General features: G+C 45.3%; 1 protein-coding gene across 1 annotated transcript in view; it reads left to right on the forward strand.

Annotated features, from left to right (window-relative positions):
- Positions 1-17,780, forward strand: part of LOC141056850 (uncharacterized) — a 67,429-nt gene that overhangs the window by 46,744 nt on the left and 2,905 nt on the right. Inside the window, 2 exon segments of the mRNA XM_073553319.1 lie at positions 15,774-15,781; positions 16,972-17,778. Of these exon segments, the coding sequence (XP_073409420.1) occupies positions 15,774-15,781; positions 16,972-17,778 (815 nt within the window).

The following is a 17,780-nucleotide window of genomic DNA, read 5'->3' on the forward strand; positions in this document are numbered from 1 at the left end:
CCCGCAGCAGTGGGGTACGTTGAGGTCCTACAAAGCTGCGCATAAAGGACTGTTGCCTGCTAAAACTGGGGGATGCTGATCCACTGGTGCCCGCAGCAGGCCCAGAATCCCCACGTCCTCTACCTGCAGAATCCCCACGTCCTCTCCCTGCAGAATCCCCACGTCCTCTCCCTGCTGAAACTCCACGCCCACGCCCACGCGCCTTACTCCCTGCCTTCTTCATCTTGCCAGACTGCTTAAGATAGGCAGAAAAGTACAAAGGGGGGCCTTAGTGTGCTTATTCCTGAATAGCTGGTTACAGGTACAAGAAACACTAATTTTATGAAGTGTGTGTGTGGACTACACTTTAATAGGAGCTGATGTGGCCTACACAAGTTCCAAATGTAGTGTTTGGTGAACTTTTTTTGTGGTTTCTTTGTTGGAAACAAACTCAAAGTATGTGAACAAAGAATTGAAACTGATAGTATCACCAACTTTTTGGAGCTATTACAATGCAGGCAGGTAACCTACAATGCAAAAGATGAGGCTCCAAAAAAATTGGGTAATACTAATCTGGCTGCGCCGGCAGGGCACAAGCCAGAAAAAAAGGCTCCTCTATCTACTCCTATATAGTGTTTGCAACCAACTAATGTTGATGGATACGGATGGATGCACACTAATAGGAGAAGAAAAAATGAGCTGCACTCAAAGACAAATATGTGTGAGGCAGTGACGCACGTTGAGCGTCCTACAACCAGACGTAGCTGCAGGACACTCTACTCAGCGTGAGCTGCACTCACACACAGTCAGAGACCTCTCAGACAGCCGTGAAGAGTGCAGCTAAGTGGGCACTGGCACTGACAGGCTGCAGAAAGGCTCCGCTGTGTACTCCTATATAGTGTTTGCAACCACCGTAGATGGAGATGGATGGATGCACACTAATAGAAGAAAAAATGAGCTGCACTCAAATAAAAATATGTGTGAGGCACTGACACACGCTGAGCGTCCTACAACCAGACGTAGCTGCAGGACACACTACTCAGCGTGAGCTGCACTCACACACAGTCAGAGACCTCTCAGACAGCCGTGAACAGTGCAGCAAAGTGGACACTAGCACTGAAAGGCTGCAGAAAGGCTCCGCTGTCTACTACTAGTGTCTGCAACCAACGTATATGGATACGGATGGAAGCACACTAGATTGGAATTATGTAAAAAATGCAGCTCAAAAATTAAAAGATGTATGAGGCAGCAGTGAGGCACGCTGGGCAGCCTACAACCTGACGTCGCTGCAGTACCCACTCCACAGCGTGAGCTGCACTCACACAGCCCTTGTAGACAGCTGTGAACACTGCTGCTAGGGCAAAGAAGGCTACAGTGGTGGTTTATGTAGCCTGGGTAAAGCACTAGATGTTTGGTGGAATCGCTGTTTCTAACTGTCCCTCACAGTCTTCTACAGCAGCCTGTCCCTAACTGAATTCACAGCAGAGTGAACCAGAAATGGCGGCTGCGGTGGCTTTTATAGTGCATCATGACATCATTTCGGCAGCCAATCACAGCCATGCCAATAGTTAACATGCCCACATGCCTAACAGGATGTGCCCACACTTCGGAGGATTCCCATTGGCTTAATCAAAGAAAGCAGGCTCATAGCATGATAGGAACTTCCGATTCCGGTATCCGATATGTCAAAAGTATCGGAAGTCAGTATCGGAATTCCGATACCGCTAATATCGGCCGATACCCGATACTTGCGGTATCGGAATGCTCAACACTACTCCCGACTTGTCTACCCACCGCCGAGATGTCCGTCAGGTTCTACATCGTCTCAGGGAGAATTACCTGTTCGCTAAGTTGGAGAAGTGCCTCTTTGAGCAGTCCTCTCTACCGTTCCTTGGCTACATCGTTTCGAGCACTGGCTTGGAGATGGACCCTGAAAAGGTCTCTGCCATTCTCAAGTGGCCACGTCCCCAAGGAGTGAAGACAATCCAGCGTTTTTTGGGCTTCGCCAATTTTTACAGGCAATTCATTCCGCATTTTTCCTCCCTAGTCAAGCCTATCTCTGCTCTCACTCGCAAAGGGTTTAATTCCCACTCCTGGCCGCGGGAGGCTGAAGTCACTTTTAAAGATTTAAAGCAGGAATTCGCTAAAGCCCCAGTACTCCACCGTCCAGATGCCAGTAGGCCATTTTTTCTGGAGGTTGATGCCTCGTCTGTGGGTGCAGGAGCGGTTCTTCTACAAAAAACCTCCTCTGGACGCGTGGTCACATGTGGGTTCTTCTCTAAGGTTTTCTCCGCCCCAGAACGTAATTACGCTATCGGAGACAGAGAACTACTGGCCATTAAACTCGCCCTTGAAGAGTGGCGCCATCTTCTCGAAGGAGCTGTCCATCCATTTACCATATTCACGGATCATAAGAATTTGGCTTATGTTCAGACTGCCCAAAGACTCAACCCGCGTCAAGCTAGATGGTTCTTGTTCTTCGGGCGCTTTGATTTCCAGCTCCACTTCCGGCCAGGGAATAAGAACGTCAAGGCTGACGCCTTGTCTCGGTCCTTTTTGCCTGTGGACAGTGAAGATGACCCAGCACACATCATCAATCCAGCTAAGATTATCACTGTGGCTCCCCTAAACGTACTTTCTCCACCACCCGGTAAGACCTTCGTTCCGAGCAGGGACAAGGCTAGGGTCTTACACTGGGGGCACTCATCTAAATTTTCTGGACACGCTGGAATAAGGAAGACTCTCTATCTCGTCTCTCGACATTATTGGTGGCCATCGCTTCGCCAAGACGTCCTGGACTTCATCGTTTCCTGTCCTTCGTGTGCCAGGAACAAGGTTCCTCGATCCCGACCTTATGGGCTCCTACACCCATTACCCATACCCACGACTCCTTGGACCCACATAGCTATGGACTTCATCACTGATCTGCCAGAGTCCTCGAGGTGTTCGGTTATCTTAGTGGTCGTGGATCGGTTTTCGAAAATGGCTCACTTTGTTCCCTTGTCTGGTCTACCTTCTGCCCCCGAATTGGCGAAGATTTTCTTGCTCCACGTCTTCCGTCTCCATGGCTTTCCCCAGCACATTGTATCGGACAGAGGAGTCCAATTCACCTCTCGATTCTGGCGAGCTCTCTGCGGGTTGATGAAGATAACTCTGGATTTTTCATCGGCCTATCATCCCCAGTCTAAAGGACAAGTGGAACGGGTCAATCAAGTCCTGACTTCGTACCTTCGGCATTTTTCTAACGTGCACCAGGATGACTGGGTTTCTCTTCTTCCATGGGCTGAATTCGCGTACAATAATCACCCCAGTGATGCCTCTACCAAGTCCCCCTTTTTTGTGGTTTTTGGTCTACATCCCGGCATTCCCCTTCCCGTTTCCCCCACCTCGGGTGTACCGGCGGCGGATGCTGTGTCGATAGATTTCTCCCAGATCTGGAGGGACACCAGGGAGGCCCTTGAGAGAGCCAGTTGCAAAATCAAGAACTACGCCGATAAGAGACGTTTAGATGCTCCTCCGTACTCCCCTGGGGAGAAGGTCTGGCTTTCCTCACGGCATATCAGACTAAAGGTTCCGTCCTATAAGTTGGGTCCATGTTTCATCGGTCCTTTTGAGATTCTAAGGCGCGTCAATGACGTGGCCTACAAATTAAAATTGCCTGCCTCGCTAAGAATTCCCAATGTTTTTCATGTATCCCTCCTCAAGCCTGCGGTATTTAATCACTACCACTCAACCGCTTCGCAAAATTTCCAACCCAGCACTTCTGATAATACCTTTGAGGTTAAAGATATACTCGCCACTAAGACTGTTAGAGGTCGAACATTGTTTTTTGTCGATTGGAAGGGTTTCGGCCCTGAGGAGAGGTCCTGGGAACCTCGAGAAAACATTAATGCTCCTCGGATCATGAAACGATTTCTCGACAACCTTAGGAGAGGAGGGAGTAGAGGGAGGGGTACTGTCACGGCACCCGCTCCCCGGCGCCTCCCCGCTGCTGACCTCCGGCCTCCCCGACGTCGCTCCCAGGCTCCTCTGGCCGGAGCTCTGACGGCGTCATGTGAAGCGGTGGCTCCGCCCCCAACATGGCGGCGCCCATCGCCTATTTCTGGCAGGCGTCTCCCCAGGTAAGACGCCTGTGTATCATTCCCTGGCTGCTGTCCTTTTGGCCAGCGCTTTGTACGCTCTCAGACCCTGCTACTCTTCACCTCCTAGCCCCGCTCAGTTAGGTTTCTTTTGCTGTTCTCTCTCTGGGTTCGCCCCTCTGGCTGTTCCGTTTCCCTGCCTCCTTCCCGGTGTGCTTGCGCCCCTTTGAACTCCTTGTCCGTTCCCTCTCTTACCCGCTCTCTCTCTTGCAGCCTCCAGCCACTACCTGCTTCGAACCCGCCAGGTCTATGCGTCCTTCTGGCTCCTACCACTGACCTCCCGTGCCGCTGCTCCGCTGACTCTCCACCCTAGTTCCTCTGGTGCTCACCCAGTCGTCCCTTTGGCTCCGGCTGTCACGGTTCCATCCCTTGTGGGCCTGCCCCTAACACTCCCTGTATAGGGGGTGGCTCCACCTGGTCCAGCTCGTCCGCAGGGGCTCTGGGGCCGTGACCCAGAGGGTCCACTCCGTGTTGCTCTCCTTGTTTTTTGCCATCCGAAACACACTCCGTAACAACAACCCTGGGAATGGCACCTGGCAGATGCCGCGGACCTGTCAGCCGCTTAGTTAAGCCCGTCTCGTGCAAGTGGTGAGTATGGGACCAGTGGTTCTCCAAGCTAGAGTATATTTCTGTTTTTCCTTACTTTCTGTTAATCTGCTGTTTACAACGTGACATTAAACCACTGAAATTGGACTTTAAGCCTCTGTGTTGCCTCGTTACTGCAGCCCTGCCATTACCTACCAGAGTGAATCCCTACACCTCCTTAAAACTATTGCACAGAGTCTATTTGGTGGTCTTGTACAATGGTTTCTGGGTTTTGGGATAAGGTGAAGCGTCTGATAGCACAGATGTATGATGGACCGGTTGTTCTGGAACCTTCTACCCTTTTACTGGGAACCAGGCCTTCCCGGCTTCCAAAAAGCTTTCAGAAGCTAGTAAACTACTTATGTATGGCCACTAAAATCCACATTGCGGCAAAGTGGAAGTCGCCCTCACTGTCAATGCAGTTGTGGCCAAAAGTATTGACACCTCTGCAATTCTGTCAGATAATACTCAGTTTCTTCCTGAAAATGATTGCAAACACAAATTCTTTGGTGTTATTATCTTCATTTAATTTGTCTTAAATGAAAAAACAAAAAAAAAATTGTTCTAAAGCCAAATTGGATATAATTCCACACCAAACATAAAAAAGAGGGCGGACAAAAGTATTGGCACTGTTCGAAAAATCAAGTGATGCTTCTCTAATTTGTGTAATTAACAGTACCTGTAACTTACCTGTGGCACCTAACAGGTGTTGGCAATAACTAAATCACACTTGCAGCCTGTTGACATGGGTTAAAGTTGACTCAACCTCTGTCCTGTGTCCTTGTGTGTACCACATTGAGCATGGAGAAAAGAAAGAAGACCAAAGAACTGTCTGAGGACTTGAGAAACCAAATTGTGAGGAAGCATGAGCAATCTCAAGGCTACAAGTCCATCTCCAAAGACCAGAATGTTCCTGTGTCTACCGTGTGCAGTGTCATCAAGAAGTTTAAAGCCCATGGCACTGTGGCTAACCTCCCTAGATGTGGACGGAAAAGAAAAATTGACAAGAGATTTCAACACAAGATTGTGCAGATTTTGGATAACTCGACTAACATCCAAACAAGTTCAAGCTGCCCTGCAGTCCGAGGGTACAACAGTGTCAACCCGTACTATCCGTCGGCATCTGAATGAAAAGGGACAGTATGGTAGGAGACCCAGGAAGACCCCACTTCTTACCCCGAGTCATAAAAAAGCCAGGCTGGAGTTTGCCAAAACTTACCTGAAAAAGCCTAAAACGTTTTGGAAGAATGTTCTCTGGTCAGATGAGACAAAAGTAGAGCTTTTTGGGCAAAGGCATCAACATAGTGTTTACAGGAGAAAAAAGAGGCATTCAAAGAAAAGAACACGGTCCCTACAATCAACAATGGCGGAGGTTCCCTGATGTTTTGGGGTTGCTTTGCTGCCTCTGGCACTGGACTGCTTGACCGTGTGCATGGCATTATGAAGTCTGAAGACTACCAACAAATTTTGCAGCATAATGTAGGGCCCAGTGTGAGAAAGCTGGGTCTCCCTCAGAGGTCATGGGTCTTCCAGCAGGACAATGACCCAAAATACACTTCAAAAAGCACTAGAAAATGGTTTGAGAGAAATCACTGGAGACTTCTAAGGTAGCCAGCAATGAGTCCAGACCTGAATCCCATAGAACACCTGTGGAGAGATCTAAAAATGGCACTTTGGAGAAGGCACCCTTCTAATATCAGGGACCTGGAGCAGTTTGCCAAAGAAGAATGGTCTAAAATTCCAGTAGAGCATTGTAAGAAACTCACTGATGGTTACCGGAAGCGGTTGGTCGCAGTTATTTTGGCTAAAGGTTGTGCAACCAAGTATTAGGCTGAGGGTACCAATACTTTTGTCTGGCCCATTTTTGGAGTTTTGTGTGAAATGATCAATGTTTTGCTTTTTGCTTCATTCTCTTTTGTGTTTTTTTCATTTAAGACAAATTAAATGAAGATAATAATACCAAAGAATTTGTGATTGCAATCATTTTCAGGAAGAAACTGAGTATTACCTGACAGAATTGCAGGGGTGTCAATACTTTTGGCCACAACTGTATCTATGAACGACATTATGTTATTCTCATTTGTGGCCCCAGCGTTTCTTATAGAATAAATCCCTTTATCAGACAGTCCTGTAGTAATTACTTTGTTCTCACGGTTTGTAGGAGGGTTCGTTATCAGTATAAGTGCGAGAGATGAGAGACCGACGACTGCAGTTTTACCCTGTGTGTCCGGCGTCAGTTTTACAGTGTGAGAGATGCAGGGTCTGTGACCGAAGCTGGGGGTATACGGGAGTATAAAGAGCACACTGAGGGGGTCTGTGACCAAAGCTGGGGGAATACAGGTGTATACAGCGTACACAAGGGTCTGTGACTGAAGATGGGGGTGTACAGAGTACACAGAGGGGTCCACACAAACGCGGTTTCGCTCCGTACACCTCGTACACGCGCGGCTCCGCTCCGTACACCTCGCACACGCGCGGCTCCGCTCCGTACACCTCGTACACATGCGGCTCTGCACCGGACACACGGCTCCGCTCCGTACACCTCGTACACACACGGCTCCGCTCCGTACACCTCGTACACACACTGCTCCGCTCCGTACACCTCGTACACACACGGCTCTGCTACATCCACCCTGTAAACCCCTCCTGACCCCACACATAAACTTCCCCTCATCCAGCACCATGACAACCAGCACAGCAGAGTCCTGCACACACTGAGGTCCCTGATCATGTGACCCCTGACTCCTCCCCTCCTGTGACCTCATCACAGGTCCTGTGCGCACAGAGCAGCTGTAGAAATCTCCGGCCTCGGGGGGTCTCACCAGACTTCGCTCTTTTCTTGCAGGGGCCGCAGTGGATTTCATCCTGGATCCATAGAGCTGAATAGAGGAGCGATGTTCCTTCACTCTGATGGGAATTGATGGTGACGTTTGTCCAACGTCCACGTTACCGAGTAAATCCCCCCAGGACTGCAGCCGGTAAAGACCCCGATATCCACAGGTGTCCCCTGTAATTGGGGGAAAGGGATAGAAAAGCCTCTTATCCCGAGGGGAAACCCTGTACATGGAGACATCGGCCTCAGATCTCTCCTGTCCTGTTCTTCCAGAAAAGCCTCAAACTTCTGTGTGTGACTCAGAGCTGAGATCTAACGTGAGAGAAGATTCCAGTGCGGGGAAGACGGGAAACCTTCATATAGACGGCCGGTGGGGATGGAGGCAGTGACCGACTCTGGCCACATCTGTCTCTAGAGCCGCAGTAGAAGATGAAGATGTCGTCCTCATCATGAAGGAGTTATTTCTCCTGTCGCGTGTAATGAATATCTCCTGCAGTATTGCTAATGCCGATTCCAGTGTCGGTAATGAGACGAGAATTAGCGTTATGGAAGATGAGTCTATGAGGAACGTGTTCAGCTGCCGACTCCGAGGAGGAAACTGCTTGTTGTCTGTGGCCTAAATATATAGGTTTTATTAGTAGATGTCAGGGAAGAAAACTAAACCCTGTAAGATAATAAATCTCCTCATATGTTTCCCTTATTATCTCCAGTAATTGTATTATTACACAGGATTCTTATGATGTTACATCGGATCATCTTCTTCTCATTCAGGTCTCTACAATATCGGATCCTCTCAGTGAAGATCTTGTACAGAAGAGAATTTTCCTGATTTAACCATCAAGGATGGATATGGACAGAGACAAGATGGCGGAGAGGATGTTACACCTCACCCTAGAGATCCTCTTCCGTCTCACTGGAGAGGTGAGAGATTCTGATGACGTCACATTACATCATTCTTATCTATGGGAATAACAGATGGACAGAACTGGAGAGGTGAGGACTCTGGGAATGTCTGTAGTGAGATTTATTAATGTGTCTCTCCATAACCAGGATTACACAGTGGTGAAGAAGACCTCTAGTGATCGCTGTCAGGACCCTGTGTGTGAGGGATGGGGAAGACCCCTGAGCCCAATCACGGGGCCTCCACCTCAACCCCTGATCCATGAGGACATCAATGACCAGAAGATCCTAGAACTCATCTACAAGATGATTGAGCTGCTGACTGGGGAGGTGACACTGCTGGGAATGCTGGGACATTATACAGTAACACTATGAAGGGATCGGGGAATGACGGTATCATTGTATGTGTCAGGTTCCTATAAGGTGTCAGGATGTTGCTGTCTATTTCTCCATGGAGGAGTGGGAGTATTTAGAAGGACACAGAGATCTGTACAAGAACGTCATAATGGAGGTTCCCCAGCCCCTCACATCACCAGGTAATAGACAGGACTAAATACACACGGCCTATAATTATCTGTATGTAGAGAATGAATTCAGTCCCTGTATGTGTTTCCTCCAGATCTATCCAGTAAGAGGACAACACCAGACAGATGTCCCCGTCCTCTTCTTCCACAGGACTGTAAACAAGAAGATCCCAGTGCTCCTCAGGATCATCAGGTAGATGGAGAGAAGGTGTCAGGAGATCTCCCCTGTGATGTGTAGACGGCTGTGAAGGTCTTGTGCTCAGTCTTGTTTTATCCACCAGTATTATATGTTTTATACTTGTGTAATGAGAACGGTGGATATGGCAGGATTAGAGCTGATCATAGATGGGACGTCTCCATCTGTCGGTGACTTTTACAATATTTGTTTTAGGGTGAAGATCTGACCCATATTAATACTACAGAGACATATGTGAGGGGTGATGAGCGTTGTAAAGAGGAGATTCCCACATATGACTACCCAGGTGAGTAGTAACCACTGAATGCAGAGAAGTCACAGATTCCTCTCAGTCACCGGCTGTGGCTGCTTTATCGGTGGTGTAGTCCGGCCGTATTACCATGATCACCATTTTGCCTCTAGACCACAACATTCTCCTCCACCCAAAACTGTTCAAATGACTTTGGGCATTGAAAGCCATTTTCTATAGAACTTACAACCTGGAGGATCCACCTACCCCCTGGTATTAGTGTGAGGGTGATCCCTTATAGTGAGATCTATATGATTACTTGTACCTGACCCAATGTAGGCCGAGTGAGCGCTTAAAGAGTCACACTGAACACAGAGTTAGATGTCTACTCCTTTCTCAGCAAAGTCACAGATTCCTCTCAGTCACCGGCTGTGGTGGCTTTATCGGTGGTGTAGTCCAGCCGTATCACAATCATGTGATCACCCTTTTGCCTCCCTACCACAATATTCTCCTCCACTAAAAACTGTTAAAGTGACTTTGGGCATTGAAAGCCCTTCTATAAAAATTACAGCCTTGAAGATGCACTTTCCTAAATTAGGAGACGCTGACCGTTACCTGCCCAGATCTGTAACTATAAAGCCAAATGACAGCGTACGTAGAATGTGCTGACAAGATAGAAAATCACTTGAAGAAAAATCTTATGCTGGGCCTGTAAGAGAAAGCGGAGGGTAATGATGCTGTTGGCTTCCTAGATCCCTGAGATCTTATCGGATGAATCTTCTCTCCCTTCTGTGCTGCTGAATGTCTCATGGTCCCTACAAGACCAGGTCCAGTCTTTCTGGCCAAACTTCCCTTTTATAATAATAATAATAATCTTTATTTTTATATAGCGCTAACATATTCCGCAGCGCTTTACAATTTGCACATATTATCATCGCTGTCCCCGATGGGGCTCACAATCTAAATTCCCTATCAGTATGTCTTTAGAATGTGTTTTATGAGCGACACCAGTAAATGTGCAGTGAGGCCAAGTGTCAATTTCTGTCCAATAACAGCAGAGTTTCCCTTTATCCTGACTTTTCAATTTGTATTAAAACCAACTAACTTCCAGGAGGATTGTGATAATCTCCAGGACAAACATTCCACCTGTGCCATGATAGATCTCTAAGCTGTGCGTGGCTGAGGGCTGTAATATGCACTGTTCAAAAAATAAAGGGAACACTTAAACAACAGAATATAACTCCAAGTAAATCAAACTTCTGTGAAACCAAACTGTCCACTTAGGAAGCAACACTGACTGACAATCAATTTCACATGCTGTTGTGCAAATGGAATAGACAACAGATGGGAATTATTGGCAATTATCAAGACACCCTCAATAAAGGAGTGGTCCTGCAGGTGGGGACCACAGACCACATCTCAGTGCCAATGCTTTCTGGCATGTGGCACAGGTAGTGCAGCTCATCCAGGGTGGCACATAATGGCTCCAGCCCTGGTTTCATAGATTTACTAAACGTAAGCTCACAGCACGGTCTCAGCATAGGCCTAATACACTGCAATGCTGGAGCAATGTATTATATCATCAATCGAAAGTGAAAGTCCCATAAAGGGACGAGGTAAAAATTATATTAAATAATAAAAAAATCTCCCAATAAATTCACATTTTTATGTAAATAAAGTAAAAAAAAACAGATTTTTGGTATCGCCGCGTCCGTAAAAATCCCGCCTATAAAAGCGTCACCCTAGTTAACCCATTCTTTGAACGCCGTAAAAAAAAACACAAAAAAGCAAATTATACTTTTTCCAAGTGTTAGGATTCCGCTGCGTTTCCGCAGCGTTTTTGGCCACTGCGGACCCACAGCAGTTTTAGCTGCGGTGTACAGTACCATTTAAATGAATGGTAAAAAAAAAACGCTGTGTAGACGTTGCGGAACAATCCGCGCGGATTTGCTGCAGTTTTGAAACCGCAGAAAGAATTGACATGTCAATTCTTTCTGCGAAATCCGCAGCGGGTTCCTATCTCCACCATTGTGGAGATGGTGAATCCGCAGGACCAAACCGCAGGCAAAACCGCAGATAATCCTGCGGTTTATCTGCGGTTTTTGCAAAATCCGTGCGGATTAATCCGCAGCGGATTCCGCAGCGTCTGCACACACCCTTATCATCATACCGCTTGGAAAAAGTGGAATAACACGTGATCAAAAAGACGGATATAAATAAGCATGGTACCGCTGAAAATGTCATCTGGCCCCACAAAAAACGAGCCGCCATACAGAGCCATCAGCGAAAAAATAAAAAAGTTATAGCTCTCAGAATAAAGTGATGCAAAAATAATTATTTTTTTCTATAAAAGTTTTTATTGTGAAAAAAAAAAAAACGCCAAAACATAAAAAAAGATATAAATGAGGTATCGCTGTAATCGTAGTGACCCGAAGAATAAAGCTGCCTTATCAATTTTACCACACGCGGAACGGAGAAAAAAATAATTCCTGAATTTCTGTTTTTCGTTCATTCTGCCTCCACAAAAATCGGAATAGAAAGCGATCAAAAAACATTTTGTGTCCTATCATGGTACCAATAAAAACATCAGCTCCTCCCGCAAAAAATCAAGACCTCACATGACTCTGTCGGCCAAAATATGGAAAAATCATAGCTCTCAAAATACGGCGATGCAAAAACTTCTTACAAAAAATTCTTCCAAAAAAAGCGTCTTTTAGTGAGTGACAGAAGCTAAACATGAAAAAGGATATAAATCTGGTATCGCTGTAATCGCACCGACCCGAGGAATAAAGCCGCCACATCACTAATACTGCACGAGGAACGGCATAAAAAATAACACCAATTCTTCACCGTTTGTGGATTTGTTCATTCTGCCTCCCAAAGATCGCAGTTAGGCGATCATAGTGGTTCCCCCCACATATGGGGTATCAGTGTACTCAGGACAAATTGCACAATAACTTTTGGGGTCCAATTTCTCCTGTTACCCTTGGGAAAATAAAAAATTGGTGGCAAACAGATAATTTTTGTGAAAAAAAATGATTTTTTTTAATTTTCCTGTGTCCATATATACCCTTGTAGTTTAGTAGTGAAGCGCAGCCGTGCTGCTTACCAGGCTAGTGTGGGGAGCTAATGCTCCCTCTGATGTGATTACGATGCATGCGCAGCTATTTTGTTTAACTGGCTACCATGGCAGGCTGTGTGATTTGTCTGTGTGCTTTGATTCCATCACGCTTGACGCATGCGCAGTAGGTGAAGAGCTCTGCTGCTCTGTGACTATAGCGCCGTTTTCTTTGTTTATTGGTTGCCACGGCAACCCACTCTTTAGGGATGACGTACATCCTGCTCTGCACCAGCCGGCACGTGTGCATGGGGTTAGGCGCAGTACTGAGTGGCTGTTCTATGCGCCAATATTTTTGGGTACACACCCACCATGTGTACCGCTATCATTGGCCATACACTTTTCAGGGCCATGGCTGTTACATCGCTCCCCACGCTAGCCTGGTAAGTAGCGCAGCTGCGCTTCATTACTAATCTTCAAGGGTATATATGGACACAGGTGACTTGGAACAGGTACCCCTGTCGAAGCCACTGAGGGTGGCGACACGCGTCGGGTCTCTGCTCTGCCTAATCTTACTCCACATGGGTCCCTTTACCAGATGAACACTACTCTGTGCTATTATACACAGATGGTGTCTTTCAGCTTTTACCAGTAACCTTTTGTGCACCGCTATATCGCATCATTGGTGCCTAGCCACATGGGCCCATTTGCTTTGCAACGTTCAAGCACTATTTATCGGTAGGCTGCCCATGCTATCGTGCTTATACCTTTTTGTATTCTGTGTGGTGTGGTTACAGGTGGCTGCCAGCATTGTGGCCCAGGTGGGCACTCATCAACTATAATCTATGATGTTTCCATTTTGATTATACGTCGTATATATGAATAAGTCTTGTGTAGAGGTATTTTCTAGCTGGTATGCTGCTTATATGGCCATTAGGTCTGTATTCATATTCTATTGTTGTGGAGTTTGTTTTAGCTGGTTGGCCCTATTATGAGCCCCATAATTATCGAGTTGTGTCACATGTGTGACCAGTTTTAATGTTTTTTGCATGTTTTTTTGTGTCCAAAAAACTTGAATATTTTGTACACTATTTGTCCTGTCTCTGGTGATCCCCTTATATGGCCTGTTCCTTTCTTCTTTGTTTTTGAAGACCACACTTTAGGCGCATGGCAGAGCTCAGTAGGGAAGGAGCATCATTTGAGGTTTTGAATGTCAAAATGGCTGGAATCAAGATCGGACACCATGTCACGTTTGGAGAGCCCCTGATGTTCCTAAACAGTGGAAACCCCCCACAAGTGACATCATTTTGGAAACTAGACCCCTTAAGGAACTTATCTAAATGTGTGGGGAGCACTTTGAACCCCCAAGGGCTTCACAGAGGTATATAACAGAGCTCACAGGTGACTTGGAACAGGTACCCCTGTCGAAGCCACTGAGGGTGGCGACACGCGTCGGGTCTCTGCTCTGCCTAATCTTACTCCACATGGGTCCCTTTACCAGATGAACACCACTCTGTGCTATTATACACATATGGTGTCTTTCAGCTTTTACCATTAACCTTTTGTGCACCGCTATATCGCATCATTGGTGCCTAGCCACATGGGCCCATATGCTTTGCAACGTTCAAGCACTATTTATCGGTAGGCTGCCCATGCTATCGTGCTTATACCTTTTTGTATTCTGTGTGGTATGGTTACAGGTGACTGCTAGCATTGTGGCCCAGGTGGGCACTCATCAACTATAATCTATGATGTTTCCATTTTGATTATACGTCGTATATATGAATAAGTCTTGTGTAGAGGTATTTTCTAGATGGTATGCTGCTTATATGGCCATTAGGTCTGTATTCATACTCTATTGTTGTGGAGTTTGTTTTAGCTGGTTGGTCCTATTATGAGCCCTGTAATTATCGACAGTTTTAATGTTTTTTGCATGTTTTTTGTGTCCAATAAACTTCAATATTTTGTACACTATTTTTTCTGTCTCTGGTGATCCCCTTGTATGGCCTGTTCCTTTCTTGTTTTTCATGACTTAACCAGTACAGGCTTAGGTTGGCTCCCATTAGAATACTCTGTGGTGCCCCCGTAACAGTACTTGTGTAAAGATTGGGGTATTGGTGTACTCAGGAGAAATTGCACAACAAATCTTGTAGTTCATTTTCTCCTGAAACCCTTGACAAAATAAAAAAATTGTCCAAAGAAAAATTTTGGGGAAAAAAAGTTAAATATTTATTTTTTTCCTTCCACATTGCTTCAATTCTTGTGAAGCACCTAAAGGGTTAATAAACTTCTTGAATGTGGTTTTGAGCACCTTGAGGGGTGCAGTTTTTAGAATGGTGTCACTTTTGGGTTTTTTTGCCTTATAGGCCCCTCAAAGTGACTTCAAATGTGAGATGGTCCCTAAAAAAATGGTTTTGTAAATTTTGTTGGAAGAATGAGAAATCGCTGGTTAAATTTTAACCCTTATAACTTCCTAACAAAAAAATTTTGCTTCCAAAATTGTGCTGATGTAAAGTAAGCATGTGGGAAATGTTATTTATTAACTATTTTGTGTGACATCACTCTTTGATTTAAGGGTATAAAAATAACAAACTTGAAAATTGCTAAATTTTAAAATTTTTCACCATATTTCCGTTTTTTTCATAAATAAACACAAGTCATATTGAAGAAATGTTACCACTACCACGAAGTACAATATGTCACAAAAAAAACTTTCTCAAAATCAGCGGGATCCGTTGAAGCGTTCCAGAGTTCTAAGCACATGAAGGGACAGTGGTCTGATTTCAAAATTAAGGCCTGGTCATTAACCTACAAAATGGCTTGGTCCTTAAGGGGTTAAACAGACTGTTCAGCTTGATTATTTCAGAAGTGGTGTTATTGTCTATAGTCACGGTTTTGCCCATCATCCTTGATCTTCTTTAACCCCTCTCCATCTGGACTTACACACAGACCCCTAGGCTTGGGCCACGTTGATACTTGCTTTCCTGTAGTATGAGATAAGAGGAATAGTCGGGTAGTCTGGCCACAACCGGGAGGGCAGAGAAAATACAAAATGAGAAGACGCAAGAGTCGTAAGTAAACAGGCCAGGATCACAACTGGAGACCAATACACAAGGCGGGTGCTGAGTACCCAGGACTGAACCAGAGGGGAACAAGCCTGTATCTGGCAGCTTCCAGCAATATGCTCCGAGCTTTAGTATGGTGAAGTAGGGAGCAGATTACTCCAGCTGGACAGCGTACACACCCAAACTGCCAGAATGAATGGTACCACAAGTCGTAGGCGCCTTAATCTTAGTGGCTGGAGAGAGCCTGCACCACTCAGAGCTTCAGGTTCTGATGTCTCCTCCATTACCATCGCCACCTGCAGACTGAATAAGCAGATATCATAGGAGCAGCTCCCAGAGAAGATGGGACACAGAATTTGTAGAAGCCCTAATATGTCAAAATGTCAGAAAAACCGAGCAGTAGAAATCCCCATAAAGTGACTCCATTTTGGACAGTATAACCCTCAGTGAATTAATCTATACAAGTAGTCACAATTTTGACTCCACAGCCAATTTCCGGTAATTAGAGCACAGTGGATGTTGGAGAGTAAAAATTGAAAATATACCGTTTATCACCCAAAACAGTGCCCAGATTGTGCTCCAGGAGACACACATCGTAAATTAAGAGTGTTCTTCTTTCTATAGTATTGCCAAATACATGGATGCTAAATGTGGTTTGGGCACACTGCAAGACTCAGCAGCGAGGGGGAAATTTGACTTTGGGAGAGCGAATATTGCTGAATTGGTTTATGGAAGCCATGTTCCTTTTCAAGAACCTTTGAGCCACTAATAGTGTGGGAACCTCCTGTTTTTCCATTGACTGATGATGGATCTGAGTGGGGACTTGTTTTTTGTGAGATGAGTAGAACTTTTTATTGATATTTTTGTCTAAATAACATTGGTGACTCTTTATTTGATATTTGGGAGGCAGAATGAACAAACAGTTGAACACCACACACTACTGGTTCATATTATGAGGCTTTCTATTAGACTGTGATACTGTCATTCTGGTGAATAATTCAAATTTTTTACATAAACTGTCATTAAAAATTGGCAAGTTAAGTAGAAATGTTCAAAAATATTAAGTTTGAGGATATTTAATTGAAAAATAATAATTGGTTTTATTCTTAGCAGATGACTGTACCAGAAGATCAGAGGGAACGCTGACATCTTCAATTTTTAAATCAGATGATCTTGACATCACACAGGATACAATTGAAGTGAATGCCATTACTCCAGATATATCATCATCCATTCACAGCAAAGCTATGTCATCTGATCCTTTGAAACAGGTCCCATCTTCTGATTCATTACTGACTACTAAGGAAAATCAAAATCACAAAATAAGCATTAAAAAACAAACTGCTCCTAAATCAAAGAAGCGGTTTTCACGTTCGGAATATGGAAATAGCTTTCCTCTTGAAAAGTCTTTTCTTAACCATCAAACAATTCACACAGCAGAGAGCAGATTTTCTTGTTCCAAGTGTGGGAAATGTTTTAATCAGAAATCAGATTTTGTTATACACCAGAGAACCCACACAGGGGAGAAGCCTTTTTCCTGTTCAGAATGTGGGAAATGTTTTAACCAGAAATCAGATTTGGTTAATCACCATAGAACTCACACAGGGGAGAAGCCTTTTTCCTGTTCAGAATGTGGGAAATGTTTTAACTGGAAAAGGAATCTTGTTATACACCACAGAACCCACACAGGGGAGAAGCCTTTTTCTTGCTCCAAATGTGGGAAATGTTTTACCTTGAAAGCGCATCTTGATCACCACCAGAGAACCCACACAGGGGAGAAGCCTTTTTCCTGTTCAAAATGTGGGAAATGTTTTAACTGGAAACAGCGTCTTGATAGACACCAGAGAACCCACACAGGGGAGAAGCCTTTTTCATGTTCAGAATGTGGGAAATGTTTTAGACACAAAAGGAATCTTGTTATACACCAGAGAACCCACACAGGGGAGACACGTTTTTCATGTTCAGAATGTGGAAAATGTTTTAACTGGAAGCAGGATCTTGATAGACACCAGAGAACCCATACAGGGGAGAAGCCTTTTTCATGTTCAGAATGTGGGAAATGTTTTACCCGGAAAGCGCATTTTGAGCACCACCAGAGAACTCACACAGGGGAGAAGCCTTTTTCCTGTTCAGAATGTGGAAAATGTTTTAACTGGAAAAGTAATCTTTTTATGCACCACAGAACTCACACAGGGGAGAAGCCTTTTTCATGTTCAGAATGTAGGAAATGTTTTACCCGGAAAGCGCATCTTGATCGCCACCAGAGAACGCA

The sequence above is a fragment of the Dendrobates tinctorius genome, unplaced genomic scaffold, assembly GCF_039654945.1.
Source record: "Dendrobates tinctorius isolate UK_male_01 unplaced genomic scaffold, ASM3965494v1 ptg000200l, whole genome shotgun sequence".
NCBI lineage: Eukaryota > Metazoa > Chordata > Amphibia > Anura > Dendrobatidae > Dendrobates > Dendrobates tinctorius.